Here is a 17,615-nt window from a genome sequence, read left to right on the forward strand (position 1 = left end):
GAGTATTATTCCCATGTTCATCAGAACTGTTTTCATAGTATCTAGATGTAGTCTGGGGAGGAGTAAAGGGGTTACTTCAAGCCACAGTTACTTGCTGTCTTCAACTATACTAAAGGTTCTGTTTCTGTTTTCTTAATAGTCCCTAATGCTATTTCTGTTCAGTTTCTAATTCTAACAGCTGTGATATGACATTCTTTTTCAAATATGATGACAAACAAACAAACAAAAAAAAATGGCCTTAACCAAAGTATACACACTAACAAGTCTTTTGAAATTTGCAGAGGTGCTCTACACCTACCTACACTGTGGATAAGGTAAACACTGAGAGAGTATTAGTATTATAAACAGCATTAATATCTCTCATTTTAGGAATCCCTGAAAGGCATCGATATACTTCACAACAGATTATTTTTTTCAAAGTATGAACGGATGTATATTAGGGACAAATATTATTAGGATCATTTGAAACTGTAACTGGTTTTGGCAAAATAAAACTTATTTATCCTTCTGCATCACACCTGGCTTCACTTTTTAAGTATATTTGGATCTAAACTGTTTGTTCAGACTCTTTTTAGCCCAGCTAAACAATAAGCTGTATGCATAAACTGCAGTTTTCCTGCTGTAATTCAGATACTTAGTAACAATCAGAGAGTCTCACATTCATTTCTTAGTTAAAAACAAAATTTCCTGAAAGGAGCAGGGCCGAAACCACAAATGACTGAGGACCAAATCCAACCTGGAACCCCCCTGGGATCAAGTTCACTGCACCAATTAATTGTCCAGTGCTCTAATTGATCAAGATCTCTCTGTTAAGCCCTCTCTACACTCAAGGGAAGCAACATCTCCTAATTTAGTATCATTGGCAAACTTAGTGTGCAGTCAACTCCTGTGTCCAGGTCATTGATAGAAACATTGGAAAGAACTGGCCGTGAAGATGAACCCTGATGAACACCACTAATGACTGGCTGCCAGCCAGATGTTACCTCATTTACTACAACTCTTTGAGCCTAACCCCTCAGCCAATTGTTCACCCATTGTATTGTGTACATGTCTAGCTTTATGGTGGACATTTCGTCCAGAAGGATACTGTAAAAGACTGTATCAAAAGCTTTGCTAAAAAAAAACCCCAAAACCAAAAAAACCCCAAAAAACCACAACCCCACACATCCACTGCCTTCCCTTCATCCACTAGGAGGGTAACTTTTTATAAAAGGATATTAAGTTAGTAAGGACTGACTTTCCCTTCATGAACCCATGTTAGCTTTGACCGATGACCACATTGTCTTTCAAGTGTTTTTCAGTAACTCCCAGAATAATTTTCTCCATAATTTTACCAGGCAATGAAGTGAGGTTGACAGGCCTAAAATTACCAGGGTATTCTTTTTTCATCTTCTTGAGAACAGGGCAAGTAACATTTGCTAGGTTCGAGTCAACTGGGACCTCTCCAAATTCCCAAGATTGTTGACAAATAACTGAGAGATGTCTCACAATAACATCGGCCAACTCTTTCAGTACCCTGGGATGAACCCCATCAGGCTCCACAGACCTATGTGCTTTTAGTTGCAGCAGCAAATCCCGTACAAGTTCAAAGTCAATTGGGAGCTTATCACTCCCCCAGTCGCAGTCCTCCAACCCAGGGCTCCGGGTGTCCCAGGGCCCATCATTGGTGTTAAAAAAACAAACAAACAAACCAACCCCCAACAACATCCACTTTATTAGGTTTTCCCCTAATCCTTACCCAGAGGCTCTCAGCCATTTCATCCCCAACTGCAAGTGCTGTACAGTCCAACCCCTCCTTTACACACAGCGCTACCCTCCGCCTCGCCTGTCCTGCCTATCTCTCCCAAAGAGCCTGTAACTGTCCACCACAGCACTCCAAATCACAGGACTCTTCTCACTAAGTCTCACCTATGCCAATGATGATGTAGCTTTGGGAATCAGCCAAAGCTTCTAGTTCCTCTTGTTTATTCCTCATACCGCGTGCGTTAGTGTACACACATTTCAGATGTGCCCCAGTGTACTCAGTATGTCATGGAGCAGAGTGAAAGCCCTCACCAGCACACCATCTCTCAAACATTGTCATGCCACCCCATAGCTTATCACTAGTGAGCCTGATTTATTCCTGTTCCCCCTTCGAACCTGTACTACACTCTGGAAAATGCTTTCAAATACCTCTCCCCTTTTTTCCCCCCCCTCTCAGTTTAACATGAGCCGTGTAGATGGATTTTGGCATTTCCAACATATAACCTCTTTTCAAAACCCTCCAAACATCTGTCCCAAATACATAGTATAGGTAACCCTGACTTGCAGAAATACAATATAATTTTCTCCTGGTTCCTGTCTGGTTTTCCTCTACAATGTGATTCTAAGACATGGAAAGAACCATTCATTTTAGCACTGACTACCTATTGACACTAACAGAAGAGAAATTCAGGTCTCTCAAAGCCTTTGCTTTTGTAACTGGGACATATTTGGAAAAATAAATTCTTAATCATAGTTTACAGACATGCCCCTTTTTACGTTTCCTCACAGTGCATAAGCAAGGAAATTGGAGAGGAGTTTAAAAGCCTGAAATTTTCCTCACCAAATGTTTATTTCCCCTTCTCATAGCTAATCCTACCTAGCATCTGTTTATTCTTTTCAGATTGTACAGATGGTTCTTCCCTATATATTTTATTTGGAATCTGGAACTCTCAAATTCATACATTAAGCAAAAAATTGTTTCAATTCAGAGTATCAGCATGCTGATACAAAAAGATCCAGCTCTTAAAAGGCAAATTTAAAAGAATCAGTATCTATGAAAAACAGTGTATTTAGATTGGATATCATGAAGAAAGTTTTTATGATGCGGGTGGTGAGACACTGGAACAGGTTGCCCAGTGAAATTGTGGATGCCTCACCATTGGAAGTATTCAAGGTCAGGTTGGACATGACCTTGAAAGTGAAAGATGTCCCTGCTGATGATGGTGGTTGGACAGGACAAGGTGATTTTTAAAGCTCCCTTCTGGCCCAAACCATTCTGTGATTCTATGGCTTCTGCTAAGAGAACTCACTTATGCCCTAAAGACAAACACTTTACAAATTTGTTTAGCTCACTCCTGTAACATTTGTAATGCCACTTTTGATGCAGAAAACTGCTGTTTTCATAGTGAGGGAAACATCTGCAATTCTAACAAGAGGTGGCCTTTCAGTGGGATTAGCCTTGTGTTTGTTACATAACTCCATAGTTCCTTGCTAAAGTGATTGGTGCAAATTAATCTGTAATTTATTTCATTTTTTGACCTGAAGATGACAGCACTGAAGTCCCTAAGGAAGTTTTGCAACTAACTTAACATCATCTAAAACCAGAAGTAGCATAACTGGTGAAAAACTCTGAAGCAAAAGATGAAGAAATATCCCCAGAGTAAAAACCACCTCTTATTTCTGAATTTCCAGTGCTGGTCATGATAAAAGTCAAGCTCACACTCCTCATGATTACAGTTTTCATACGTCCCCCGTCCTTCATTGGTTTTCTCTTCAATGGTAACCTTCTAAATTGCTTTTTAAATAAGAGACCACCTAACTATTCTTAATGCCTTTCTCTTCATTCCCTAATCAGTATCTTTCTGAAAAATGACGGATCAGTGCTTCACACCGTATTTTGATAGGGTGCAAAGCCAGTACTTATGATATTCAAAGTGATGCTACAGTTCCTTTCATAGCCTTCTTCATTCCATTTCTTAGATAACCAATATTTTGTTTGAATTTTCAACTTAGGTGCACTATAAGCAGAATATTAGTGAAGCTCAAGTTGGAATACTGATGGTCTCAGAACAACAGATGTTCACAGAATATTATCCCTGGTGACCGCTCTCCTTTAGAAATACCGTCTCTCCTTATCTCAAACTGCTGACCTTCAGGATACAATGATAAGGCTATACATTCACCTAATTAACTGAGACAAAGTCCTCTATGATCAAGGTTATCACCAGAAGGTCAGACAAAGCATTGGTGACTTTTACATCGTCTCAAATTGATCACTTCTGCTTTGTTTTCAGAGAGCTGCTGCAATTTTGATTGTGCGAAACGTGCCCAGGATTGTCAATGAAATACTAACTTGCAGTGCAAAACACACTAACACAGAAAGAAATATTTTAAGAAAATGTTATAGAACAGTTGATGCATTACTTGATTTTTATCAAAAGGTAAAATAATAAATTGGTCAGAGATGAGCAGAGATTCCAAAAACTGGGATGCTAAGTACTCTGAAATAATATATAGTTATGCTATTTTACCTTTTGTAGCAGACATGCCCAACTGAGAACCTCTATAGATAATGTATATGCTGTAAGATATATGCTATATGCTGTAATAGGTTCTGAGCTTGCTGACTGATTACTATACCTGCAGTAAAAAACGGTGAGACCTGCACTGTGGAACAGTGGAACTAACGTTTATTAAGCAGTACAAGTTTGGTAAAGTGGGACATACTCTCAGTGTACGAGAGCACAAGGACAGGTCATTCTTTATGGGGCGAAAAAGAAAGCACTTGTGCAGTGGAAGAGTAGCCGTGAGGACAATTCTTTGTAAGTAGTTGTATGCCAGGTAGAATATCCTGGCATACAGCTCCTGATATCCCTTTGCCAAAATTCTGCATCTGTTTATTGTACTGAGAAAATAAAGGATTACAGGTAAGCATGGTACAGGTATGTACAGTACACAAAGCTTTCGCTGTTCCTTTACTGTATCCCTTCATTTAACTTCAGTGACAGTTCTATGATGATTTGTTTGAAAGAAAAAAAACGTTATTAGAAGAAGGAACTTACCATAAATATGACGATGAGAATAAGACAGATCCCTACTATTATTAGGAAAGGGATTAAGTAGTACTCCAAAGGAAGACTGAACTCTGGGATTAACACAACATGGCCACTGTGGGGAGAAAAAGATAACACTTTCTAAATAGGTTAGAATTTAATGAACAATGAATTAAAAAATAAATACAATGAAAAAAACCATTAAAATAAAAGGTTATTGCTAGACATACTAAAGGAATACCTACCCGTGCACAACAACATAGAAAATTCAGCTGATACCCACATAATGTAAAGCCAATCAAGTAAAAGGATAAAACAGTATTTCTTAGAACATTTTTGGAGTTAAAACTATTTACTGACTTCAATCATAAATAAACCTAAAGCAACCAGGAAAACCACCTCATAGCTGCTTTGATAGCAGAATAAGAAAAATATAACGACTATCAAAAGATACTGTGGAATCATTCTTATCTACTAAAACACTTTGGTTTATACAGGAGGTTTAGTTTCAAATCATGAAGCATGGTAGAGTGCACCCTTTGTCCTCTGGAGAGTCAATAAATTACAGTACAGTTATCAAAAAGTCTTCCTAGAGAACCTGGCACGGATGCTGGCAACTGGATATCTGAATACTAGTACTTATTGATACTTAGGGAAGGAAAATCCCATTATTATTCTGTAGGCACTAGCAGTCAGAAACACCTGAGAAGATACAATGTATAAAAGTGTTAGTAGTTCTATAACCACTACTCATGTGGAACCACACTGTACGTATCAAGTAGTTTTCATCAGCAAGGTGTCTACTTAAGAATGACACAATCTATTTCTGATTAATTTAGTGAAAGGACATCAGAGAGACCTGAAGAAGCAAGATCATTAGACCAATAATACGAAACACACCTCCTTTTCCATCCTATTCAAGGTATTAACCATTTTGTTCTCACAATGCTTTTCTTTTTAAAGTTTTAAACTTAAAAGCAGAACAGAAGCACTGCAAACCTAATCATGCACCCCACTGGAATCATCTTAAATGCATCCTGCAGATTCACCTAGCATAGGAAGTAATCTCTGACTTGTTCTAGAACTATTAAAAAAATTATCCTTTAACAAAAGACCAGCATCTGACTTCAATGGGAACTGGAATACATTGTAAAAAGAACACACCCTTAGACCTGAAATACACATGCTCTCACAAACATTAGATCATTAGCTAAACTCATATGTCTAATGCTATATGAAAATGAAAGGAGTAACATTTGATAAATATATGGTAACCCTCCTGCAGGAAAGCAATTTATATTAGTTTTTAAAATGCTTTCTGCCCATTGCTCTCAGGCACAAGGTTTCACCTGGAATACCTAAAGCCTCTGTCATCACAACATGCTATTTTACATCTATAAATATTAAAAAGAGGCAATGATTTAATGCCAGGAATAACACAGCTGCATGTGAGGTAACTTACCCCTTCTCATAAGTAAATTCTTCTTTAAGAGAATTAGCTGACGTCTCGCCAATAAAGACAGAAGGAATGTCAATCTTCTTTAGAACCTCAACTGTATTAAAAAAAGCAGGAAAATAAAACTATGATTACGCAGACACTCTATGGGTACTCAAGACACAACACTTGAACATTATGAGACTATCGCAACATGAAGACGCATTTTAACATAATGACATACAGACTGATGCACATGCATGCTACATCTTTACATCATATAAGAAGTGGTATTACTTTTCCTACCAAACATCTAGGGACTTTATTGCAGGTATAGAAATCAAAATTCTTAATGAAATATTTAAAGGGAGCATAAACTGAAAATATTTTGACAAAAAAAAAAGAGGCATCAGGGTAAGTTTGAACAGAACATCATTCTTACTCAGAGACTTGATAAAGTCACACAGCACCATTGATTTCCAGAATTTCTGGCAACTTATACGATTTTGTGATCTGGTACTGTAAATTTTAATTAATCTTTCTTCCCTCCTTTTCTCCCTAAACATAAGTGAACACACTGGAAACAGCTGTGGCTAGAAAAGGTCAAAAAGAAGAAAGAAGAAAATGAACAAATCCCACATCTTTATTTGAGTCTCAGGAAACTGGATGGAACTGTCTCCCCCTTCTCTGCTTACCAGTGAAGGCAATAAGCTCAAAAGATGCAGCACAAATGAAAAATTATTGAAAGATAAATCCCATATTCTAGAAAACCTTCTCCTCAGCTTCACTTTATACTGATTTGCACCTCTTACTTATGCTTCACATTTAAGGGTCAAAGTATCTTGAGTTTAGTCAATATCAAAGCATTCAGGTTCCCCAAGGCAAAAGCATACATGGCTTAATGTCACCTCACAGTACCCAAGCCTGCATTTGTTTTGAACTTGTTCTACATTCTAAACCTGAAAATAAGATTCACACAGGTTGGGAATTCATTAAAACCACTTTCACATAGCTTTTTGGACTACTCAGCTGCCATTTAGTTTGCTGAAAGTTCATTTCCTAGTTTACTCAATGGTGTTTCCACTTGGAAAGACTTCTTTTGTTCTCATTTATGTTCTTGTTCCATACTGAGCAAGCTCAAAAACTGGACAAAATTAAAAAATGCCACAGAGAAAGTCGTAACAGCACTATAGACAAAAAACACATACCATAAAGCAAAAGCAGCATTTTGGCTAGATTACAAGATGTTCTGAACATATTCACTCCATGAAAGGTTAAAATGGGAACAAATAGCATCAGAATCAATCAGAAAATGGCACGCTGGTCTCTAAACATTCTTTTTCCAACTGAAAAGCTGAAAATATGTACATGTAATATATATTCATATGAAATTGGAATCCATTTGTCCAAAGGAACAGAAAAATGTACACATCAGTGCAGCAACAAAATGGAACCACTAACAAATACTAAAAAGTCGTATTTTGAAGTTTGATTTCCTTCCAAAAGAGTAGAGTTTTTTACTTTTCCTATATTTCTACTTAATTAACAACACATCAGCTATTCTCCACATCAGTCATACAAATCTATCTCATAAGTTTAAGCATTTAACCCAGAACAGTTGAACTAAAATTTTAAGGAAAACCAAAAGAAACACTCAGAGAATGTACAAACTTAATGCTACAAATAATACACAAGTATACATATATGTTCTTATACGAACATCTCCCATTTTAAAATGTTAAAAGCAGGAGGATTTCTGGTTGGGGTGGGTTTTTTCTGGTTTTTTGTTGGTGGTGGTGGTTTTGTTGTTTTGGGTTTTTTTGGTGTTGGTTTGTTTTTTTGTTTTTTTTTTTTAAGTGAGAGTTCATCACAATACTTTATACTGATTTTAATACTGTACACTCTAGTGGGTGAAATGATCTTCAAACAGGAGAGAAGAAGTGATACCTGTACTTACTGTCGTTGGATCCCATGCTTATGAGGTCATCAGAATCAACATTGTGAACTATAGCTGCCTTGTATCCAGCTCTCTGTGCATTTAAAACCTGTAAGCCATACAAAATACTTATTAGAAAGACTACTGCTTCAAAATACAGTAACCTGTCTGTTCCCTCTAAGACAAGGTACACTTTCAGGAAGTTATAAATACTAGCACAACATCATTTGCACTTATAAAACAAGTGTCACCTTTCAAAACAAAATCCTGTAATTATTCTTACACTCATGTAATTATGTTATTTTTCCAGAAAAATAATTTAATATTGACTGCAGACAGACAGTTTTTACTTATATTAAAAACAGGATTAAAAACTTTCTATGGGTAGATAAAAATAATATTTAATCATAACTGAAAATAAAGGCACTAACTTACTTTGGTAAGCTAGAAATTACCACTTGATAGCTCATGAAGTCACGAGTAGTATCTTTTCTGTGCCTTTAGAGATGTGGAAATATCTTACTTGACAGCCCAGGTATCAGAAGCTTTCTCAAGGAAAAGTACAAAATTATAAATATGGGTACAAAACTACAAATATATTGTGTACCAGTTACGTTTCTGATATACACTAGCTTTTTTGTCAATACAAGCAAAGCCTAAGGTCCATGTAAATGGCATTTGCTGCAGTGACTATCACTAATGTAAACATATCTAAGATGAATAGTTGTAACTTAGTTTTGCTTCTAATGCATCCACGACAGTATAAAAACTCATCACAAGATGCAAAAAGCACTACAGAACCTTGAGGAACATTTGGGTTTCATCCTGTATTGAACTCCTGTTTAAAACTACACAGTAAGCTTGGCTATAGCTGGATAGACTTGCTCTGAATTGAGCTAGTATGGGACATGGTGATAGCTTTTATTTCCACTTAGATGCATGTATTTATTTAAGGAAACTGTAATGCAAATACATATTTATGTAACGGGCAAACAAACATCCATTAAGTACAACTGAACAAAAGATCACAGCTTTAAATATCTTTGAAACTGGAAAACAGTTGCAGCATTCAGATACTATGGCATCACAACAGCTTTATTAATCAGTCAACAAATACCAACTACAGCACCACCCTTACAAACAAGTCTTATGGAACCCTGTCCTACACTAATTCACCAAGAAATCACCACCATCTCTCTTTTACAGCAGACTATCATCACCAGATCTGAAAAACCCAGGCGAAAACCCTGGTGCTCTTTTTCAAGATCTCTACCCTCAAAGTTAGGAGAGGGGAAAATATATGTATATATACACATACATGCACACACACTCCCAATTTCTCTTCTCAAGAGACAAACAATAATGAGGAACATGAGTTGTAAAGCTGGAAAACTTCCACTGATTATTCTAAAAAAAAAGGTTCTCTAGGTCAAGCTTGAAATACGAAGCCTTCTTGCATGCTGCACAACAGCAAAAATAGGCAAAAAAGAAAAAAGGCATGAGAATTTTAAATAAAACAGTCAAAAGTAAGACAAGGAAAGGATTAAAAGCATTGAACATCTACATATCTGAGCTTGTGACACAGAACAGCAGTAATGGAGTCATCATGGATAACACACATCACGAATTACCAAGTGTTGAAACTGAAGAAAGGAATACAAAAGTTTATTGAGTGATCTGAGCTTTAAAGCTCCCTGGTTAGCACAGGTTCTTAATCTTCATACCCGTATAAATGTGCGATGGTAATTAGTGACAGTTGCTATGTAGTATTAGGGTTTTTTGTTTGCTTGTTTTATTTCTTTAACATCATGTCCTGAATAGGTGTTTATTAACTGTCCATTATACATTGAAATATGTCCTTCAGGACAGGTAGTAAATAATATTTATTACTTAAGGAAATGTTTTAGTTCCTTACACACTTTTGCCGCTTACTTGTAACATAGGCCCTTTTTGTTTAATTATTGGATTATAAAATGATGGTGTTTGTGTAAAACCACACATAAATATGCCCACAAGATATTCAGTTGACACAGGGTTACTCGAGTAAAGAGTGACATTAACACAACCACAGCCAGGCACCTTCTGCACAAGCTATCATGAATGAGCACAGGCTTAACGACACCGTCTAGCTGCCAAAAGCAGCAGCAACTGCCTGTTCAATTATATTGTGAAGTTGCAACTTCACCCTTGCTACCCAGGGCCCCAAAGACAAAAACATTAATTGTGCACCAAAGCATTAACCCATTTTGAAGATATATCTAAGCAGGATGGTACAGCTTTAGGAAGTGATTTCTTATTGCATAGTAACTTTCTACTATAAGAAAATGACAATCAACTCTTTACTCAACAGTTACATGCCTCAGAGTGCCATCAATTCAGATTCTCTCCCCATATTCCTAATAGCTATATTGCAAACAGCAGAACAATGTTATGGGCAAATGCAGACACCTCGAGAAATCCCAATATTTGAAAAAAATAAATCAATCAGTTTTAGATGTAAACATAAATGCATGGTTGGGAGTTTGGCCAATATTACATCACTACAGAAAATATCCATAGTGCATACATAAAATGATGTAATGTTTAATGATGTATTTGCTGGCTTTTGTGCCTAAAGAGGCAGCTGTAATATAGTGAGGTATCATTTACTTAAATTGCATATAATCCCAGACCATTCTAGTAAGTTTTTACATATGTAGCACAATTTTACATGATGCTTATTTTGCTGAACAAACCTTTTATGTAGGTAGAAAATATGTGATGCTTCCTACATGATGTCAACAACGTATTTCAGAGTCACTGATGACCAGACCCTAAATGCAGGCTTGAGAAATTAGTATTGTAATTATGCAGGAGTTGAAAGCACAGCACCACCCTCTCTTGACAAGTCCCTTCCCACACTGGTCACCAACACAAACAGCAGTAAAAATCAGTTATAACAAGTGAGAAGACACATTCCAAATGGCTCTGAACTGCTTCTACTTGCTTCCAGCCTTTACCCTTCTCCTACTGTGACATAATTTTTCCTCTAAGAAATCTCTAGATGCTAAGAGAGATGGAAAGGAAGAAGAGACGGTTTCTGGCCTAGTAAAGATTGATACATAATAAAATCAAGAAACTGCTATGCACCTGTATTTGTAGTTTTCAATGTAAAACAGAAGGAGAGATGGGACTTTCAAATAAACTCCATTTTTTGTTAAAATCTGCATCCTGTCAGTCAAGTAACTGATATGTAATATAACTCACATCTCAGTGCACATGCCACTTCCTGGCAGAAACTTCAGAGCAAGATCCTGTAGTATGTATGAAATTATATAATGCAATATTGCAATAGTATTAACAACATAATGTAAAAGTGAATTCACTGGCCAGTGAGTACATAGGTACCCATGCTCGCCTTGGAACTTCTGATCCACTTTCTACCTTGCTCTTTGTCTAATAAAGAAATGTGTGGGAATCCACTTTTCCATGGATATGACATGAAATATAAAACATAACCAAAAAATGCTTACATATAGAGCTAGTGTGACTTAATCCTTAAAGAACTGACCATGGAAATCCCTCAATGGTAATGTACAAATCTTCCATTTTCTGCAAGGAACACTCATTGACTGTGTGTGGCAAATCAAGATGTGTAAAATTAAAATACAAGAGTTCACATTTACTAAGTTGATAGCTACGTGGAAAAGCAATTCTGCACGTCTTCCCCCTGCTTGACTCTTGCCTTTAGCTGAGCAGCTTTCCAAAGCTTCCCAGAATCTCAGAATTCTGTGACCAGCAACAGAGATGTGATTTTTCTGGTTTAGCACCAGAGTAGAAAAGCTGAAGGCACAGTCATAACACCAACTTCTTCAACAAAATAAGTTGTTTTCAGTGATCAAGCTGTATTTCTGATTAAAAATGTATTCCACTAGAAAAATTCTGACCTGTTCCTTTAACAGTGTCTTCCACAGTAATACTGTCCCATCAGTTTAGGGGCAGCAAATAGATAGGCAAAGAGGACATGAAAAAGACAAGTCATTTGCCCTTCCTTTTCCCACTAAGCCATATACACACACAGTGACAGGATTCACAGTACAAAATATGTGACATTTCTGAGCTTGATGTGAAGGTAGACCACATGAACAGTGAGGCTGCCTCTACAGCTGGAATCTACAGTCTGAGTAGAATTTACATGTTTAACCACAATACCACATAACTGAACATACCACATAGCAGCAAATACAGTTGGATCTCCTTTTAGTTCATGAAAGTCAACAACAAATCCAAGACCTCTGTTTTCCTTAAGACATCCTTTGCTGCCCCATATATTAGGGTCATTTTCAAGAAAACCATATATTCTAGCCAAACACAAATAATTCTAATTTTGTATTTTTAAAATAACACCGAGAATACTCCACTTCAGCTGCAGGTCAAAATTTTTATAATATAAATACTTAATAATATAACATCTAGCTGTTGTACCTGTTTAAAAACATTCCCGTCCTGCCACTTGTGCCTGTTTCTTCCCAGCAGTACACTATCTCCTCTCCCCATCAACCAACTGTGACACTACCATTGTTCATGGGGTCTCAGTGTGAGCCACAAGAACAAATCAGGAAAGTGGCTTGCAGATTTTGGGTGCTTTTATGTTATCTCCGTTCCCTAATCTCCCCTGTGATCCCTGGCAGCAAAGAGTCTAACTGGCAAGAAAAGCTGATATTGCTACTGAATGCTTTCTATTATAAAACTGCAGCATCCGTCATCTTTATTTGCCACGTAAGCTGGCTCACAAACAGGTAATCTTAAACTACATCATATTACAATACTGCTTTATCTGCCTGTAGGCAATAAAATTCTCCCTTCCTTTCACATCAGTATCTATCCTGCTGTTAGCTATAAATATTTTTCTGAAGCACCAGTAAATTCTTTAAGACCTTGAAACAGAGACGGAAAAAAAAATTTTAAAAAAAATCTTACCTTGATATCAAAGTTGCACTCAAGCCTTCGAATTAACACAATAAAAGCACTGGATGAGTTGTCTTTCAGCGGAGGTGGGGCTATAGGCTCACACGCATTCTCTGGTTTTGAATTTATTAGGAATCCCTAGAAAACAGGAACAGAAACAGGAGCTTCATTTGTCCATCTTAACAAAAGGGCAGGCAGACAAGTATAAGGAAAGAAAACTATGTTTTCATACAATAGCTAAACAAATTCTTATTATCAACTCAGTCCTATATCATAGCAAGATTTCTGCTACATCCCTGACTATTTATTTTGATTCATCAGAATCTTTATGTCTGTAAAGAATTAGAAAGAAAATACAGTTTTTCCAATTACATCATCTGAAGTTCATAACTCGGACTTTGCAGCACAATTCAGCATAAAGAGGACTGCATATATTACATTAATATTGTGGAACTATTATCCTAAGACGTATGGAGACTAATCAAGAAAACTGAAGTATAATAGCCTAAGAAGCACTAAGACAAACTTAGTACTTGGCAATTAAAAGGGGAAACCGAAGGAAGTTAGGTGTGTGAAATCAACACTGAACTAGCATACAAAATAGCTGGTTTACTATGGTATGCAAAGACTACAGATCATCAAATCTGCTACAGTTGAAAGATTCACAGAAGTAGGAAATTCTGGCAATATCAGTCTTGAGGCAATAATTGGGTTTGGTTGGGTTTTTTTGTTGGTTTTGTTTTTTTTTTTTTTTTTAGGTGACTGAGTTAGTACTCCACCACTGAAAATGTTTGGAGTAGAAACTCTCCTAACCTCAAACTTTAACATCTGCTGAAAAATTCTACAGCTTCTCTCAGAGGAAACATACTTACCTGAATACTGAATGCACTGACACTAGTCCCTCTCCATGATGTTGTGACTTCAGGGTTGACTACTCCCTTGAACTTTCTTCCCTACTACTGTAAATGCTCTGTAAACACTGCTGATATGGAAATTTACGCAAGACAAATGCCAAGAGAATATAATGCATACTGCACAATATTATTTGTTCTAGCTCTAAAGAGAACAGATCTTCCCTTTTTCCTTTACTAGAACATGCTTGCTTCCTTGGTCAAATCTCTAGATCACCTGAAAAGGAGCATTTTTATTAATGAGATTAATATTAATTAATTAATAAGTAGATTGATAGTAATTAGATTCCCTTCTGTCAGTCTCTTCACAACAGGTTTTGATTACCAAGATACAGAAAAATCCAGACTGTACACCTAGAGGAGGTTTTGTCTACCCTTCATTTGAAATACACCTCTTCAGGAAAATTACTTTCTTTGTAAGGTGTTTGTGCAATAAGGTCACAGTGTGATAGAGGCTTTTGGACACTAATGCAATGGAGTATCATTTGACATAAGAATATTCCTACAAGATTCACACTTGTTTTAAAGCTAGAGCAAATTATCATACAGATAAAGAGCAGTGAATTGCCAGAAAATAAGAATATAAATGATTTGTTTTATGCAAATAAAGATCACGAGAAGCTGCACTGCTGTGGGCTCAAGAAATTATTGCTACAGTTCTAGATATATCCTTGAAAGCTTTAAACTCTCAGTTTTCACTAACAGCTTTAGATATATAAAGAGATGTCATCACCTGTGTAGAAATAATTATTATATATAATTATATTATTTAGTTATATATAGATGTACATATAAACTGTCAGTTTAAATATATAAAATTAAGTTTATATATATACAGTTTATATATATAAACTGTCAGTTTAAATGTACTTTTTATAGATAATCTTACATTATATCCATAAATATGTATTATTCATAAAGTTTAACCTATAACAGAGAGAAGCAATTTTGTTTTGAGGAATAGATTTTTGTAATGATAATATCCCTTTTGGCAGAGAAGCTGCACCAGCAATCTCTTCTTTGCCAAGTTTGTGGTGACAGGCACAACATTACACAGTCTATAACAATTAAAAGCAATATCCACTGAAAATTCTACACTGATTCGCTGACAGCCAAATTTAGGTCCCTAAGGTTGCCCTGATTCATATAGCAAATGCTACTTATGTTACATAGTTTCACACAAAGCATTTACTCTTTTTTAACTAGAGTGGTATGACTGGAACCAACTGTATTCTACAGAGAAGTTTCACACAAATCACAACGTCATGTTCAGTTCAAGAAATGCATACATAGAAACCAAAGGGTAACTGACTAGACTGGATTTTTCTTAATGCTACCATACGTTCTTAAATATCTTTAATTGAGGAGCTGTTCTTCTAAGGACACAGGCACAAATGACTGACCACTTTATGACTAGAGCACACAAGCCAAAGAAAAAAAGGCACCTACATTAATGCTTTGGCACCAGTTATTATAGAATCTGATAAATTGTGTTTTACAAGTTACATATTAATAAATCTTAATCATAAGCATTGAAAAAGTATACCATTTTCATCCTATTTCAACCAATATCATAGCTTTTTTTTTAAATAATTAAAATCTTAATGCAAACAGAAAAAAGTTTTAGTATTATATTCAAGACTAAAATTCATTATTAATTCTACACAGGTGACGACATCTACCTTATTAAAAGGTAGATAACAAGTTAAAAAGGTTAGAATCAAAGCTCCTTATATCTATTTTTGATGTATTAAATTGGCTCACTACTTGGGCAAATCACTTAATCGCCCTCTGTTTCTTAATATAGTCAGTAAACAACTATACAGCTCTAACACTACTTCTCCCCATGATAAAACCCACTGGGCATGAAAATGAAGTCTTCTTGAGGTTTCATCTGCAGAGGAATTCTTAGAGTTACAGGAATTCTTACAGCAATTTATTCCCCTTTGGGATTAAAAGGACACCATGCAATCAAAGAGGGATCTAACCTTGTACCTTCACATCAGCTTCATTTTTTGCATATTGTTTACTCACAAGCACTGCAACATCAACGATGCTGCAGAGCCAGATTTTGGGGCCATACAGGCTAGACAGAATGAATAGGAAAGCAGCTCTCTGCCTTCATGTGCTATTCACGGTCTCCATGTGTGTACATGATAGCAATTCCCCTTCACCAGAACTTGGAAGGAGGTCTGCCTAAGTATGTTTACAGCTTAGAATTCTTATACAAAATAAAAACATATATATATATATATATCAGTCATAAATACTTACTCATACACTGTTCAAAGTGACAGCCAGACAAACAAGTTACTGCCACAAGACTGACTCCATGTAGCCACTTCCACAATAAAAAAAAACACTAACGAAACCTGAACTTCACACAAGTAGTAAACTGAACGGCTAAACTAAATTGCCTTTCTTGTAGATGAGCATTTCAAGTACAGGAGAGGAACAGAAAATAAATTTTATCTGACATGAACAAACTTACTGACACTGACTGCAAGAATATGATCCTAGAGAAAGTAAACGGTTCATGTCACTGCATAGGCATCTTCCATCAGGCAAAGAGAAAAATGCAGCATGCCCACTGTTCCTGAATTCAACACAGCACACCAGTATTTGGCAACAAGCATCAGCTACATAATCTCAGCAACAAACTTACCTCAGAGGATGTGAAGACTATAACTGAACTGGATATTCATCTTACCTAGCTTTTAAATACTTTTCTAAGCAGCGGGACTATGACACCAGTTTACAGCATTAACATCACCATATATAATTTCTTTTTAAATAATTTATTTTCTACCTCCTCTATCTTATTTTACACAGATAAAAGAGTTTGTCTTTACACCAATTACTGACTACTGCCACCAGAATGTATGGACAGCTACCACCTTAGCAGAAGTCAGAAAAAAGTAGAACGTGCCTTCTCATCGTTGCCTATGGAACCTACATTTATTTAACCTTCTTCATAGTCTACTCTGATACAGAGTAAAATAAAACAGCATTAGTGCAACACATGCCTGAGAGGAGCACTGGGAGAATGGGCAACTTCTCGTCTGCTATGGGGTGCAGACTGCAATTGAACAGAAACTGTGTAAGGAGAGGGTGCGTGATCAATCGCCTGCTACGTAGCCACCAGCTTTGTGGCACAGCACATGGGGCTTAAGGCAGAACTGCAGCCCCCAAGCTCCTCCATTCAGTTGCTTAAGAAATGCAACGAGGGAGGCAAACTGACAACAGTTCTTGTACTTTCCCAAGAAAATGAGCTACAATTCCTTTACACAGCACTCTTAATGTGGGCCACATGCAAGGAAGAGAATCCCTCTTGCCTTTCCACACTTTACAGTGTGAAAGGGCTCACCAATATACAACCCTACAGACAGTAAATCCTCCAAATATTTATTTTTTTTTTTAAATAAATCAAGACAAAATTCAGTCTGGTATCCACTGATACCAGTGAAAGGTAACTGACATCATATATCAGTATTGCCACCAACTTCAGAGAAAACAATGGTCTACCAAACTTACTTTCTTAGACTCCCATCATTCAGCTATTTTAAATTTATTTATTTATTAAAAGCATT

General features: G+C 36.5%; 1 protein-coding gene across 2 annotated transcripts in view; it reads right to left on the reverse strand.

Moving 5' to 3' along the window:
* RNF13 (ring finger protein 13) overlaps positions 1-17,615 on the reverse strand; it is a 45,200-nt gene that overhangs the window by 17,250 nt on the left and 10,335 nt on the right. For both annotated transcript variants that reach the window (XM_076341576.1, XM_076341577.1), the window contains exons 4-7: positions 13,127-13,252; positions 8,189-8,276; positions 6,259-6,349; positions 4,806-4,911 (exon numbers count right to left, since the gene is read on the reverse strand). In XM_076341576.1, coding sequence (XP_076197691.1) covers positions 4,806-4,911; positions 6,259-6,349; positions 8,189-8,276; positions 13,127-13,252 — 411 coding nt within the window. The remainder of the gene's footprint in view (positions 1-4,805; positions 4,912-6,258; positions 6,350-8,188; positions 8,277-13,126; positions 13,253-17,615) is intronic.

The sequence above is a fragment of the Aptenodytes patagonicus genome, chromosome 6 (assembly GCF_965638725.1).
Source record: "Aptenodytes patagonicus chromosome 6, bAptPat1.pri.cur, whole genome shotgun sequence".
Taxonomy (NCBI): domain Eukaryota; kingdom Metazoa; phylum Chordata; class Aves; order Sphenisciformes; family Spheniscidae; genus Aptenodytes; species Aptenodytes patagonicus.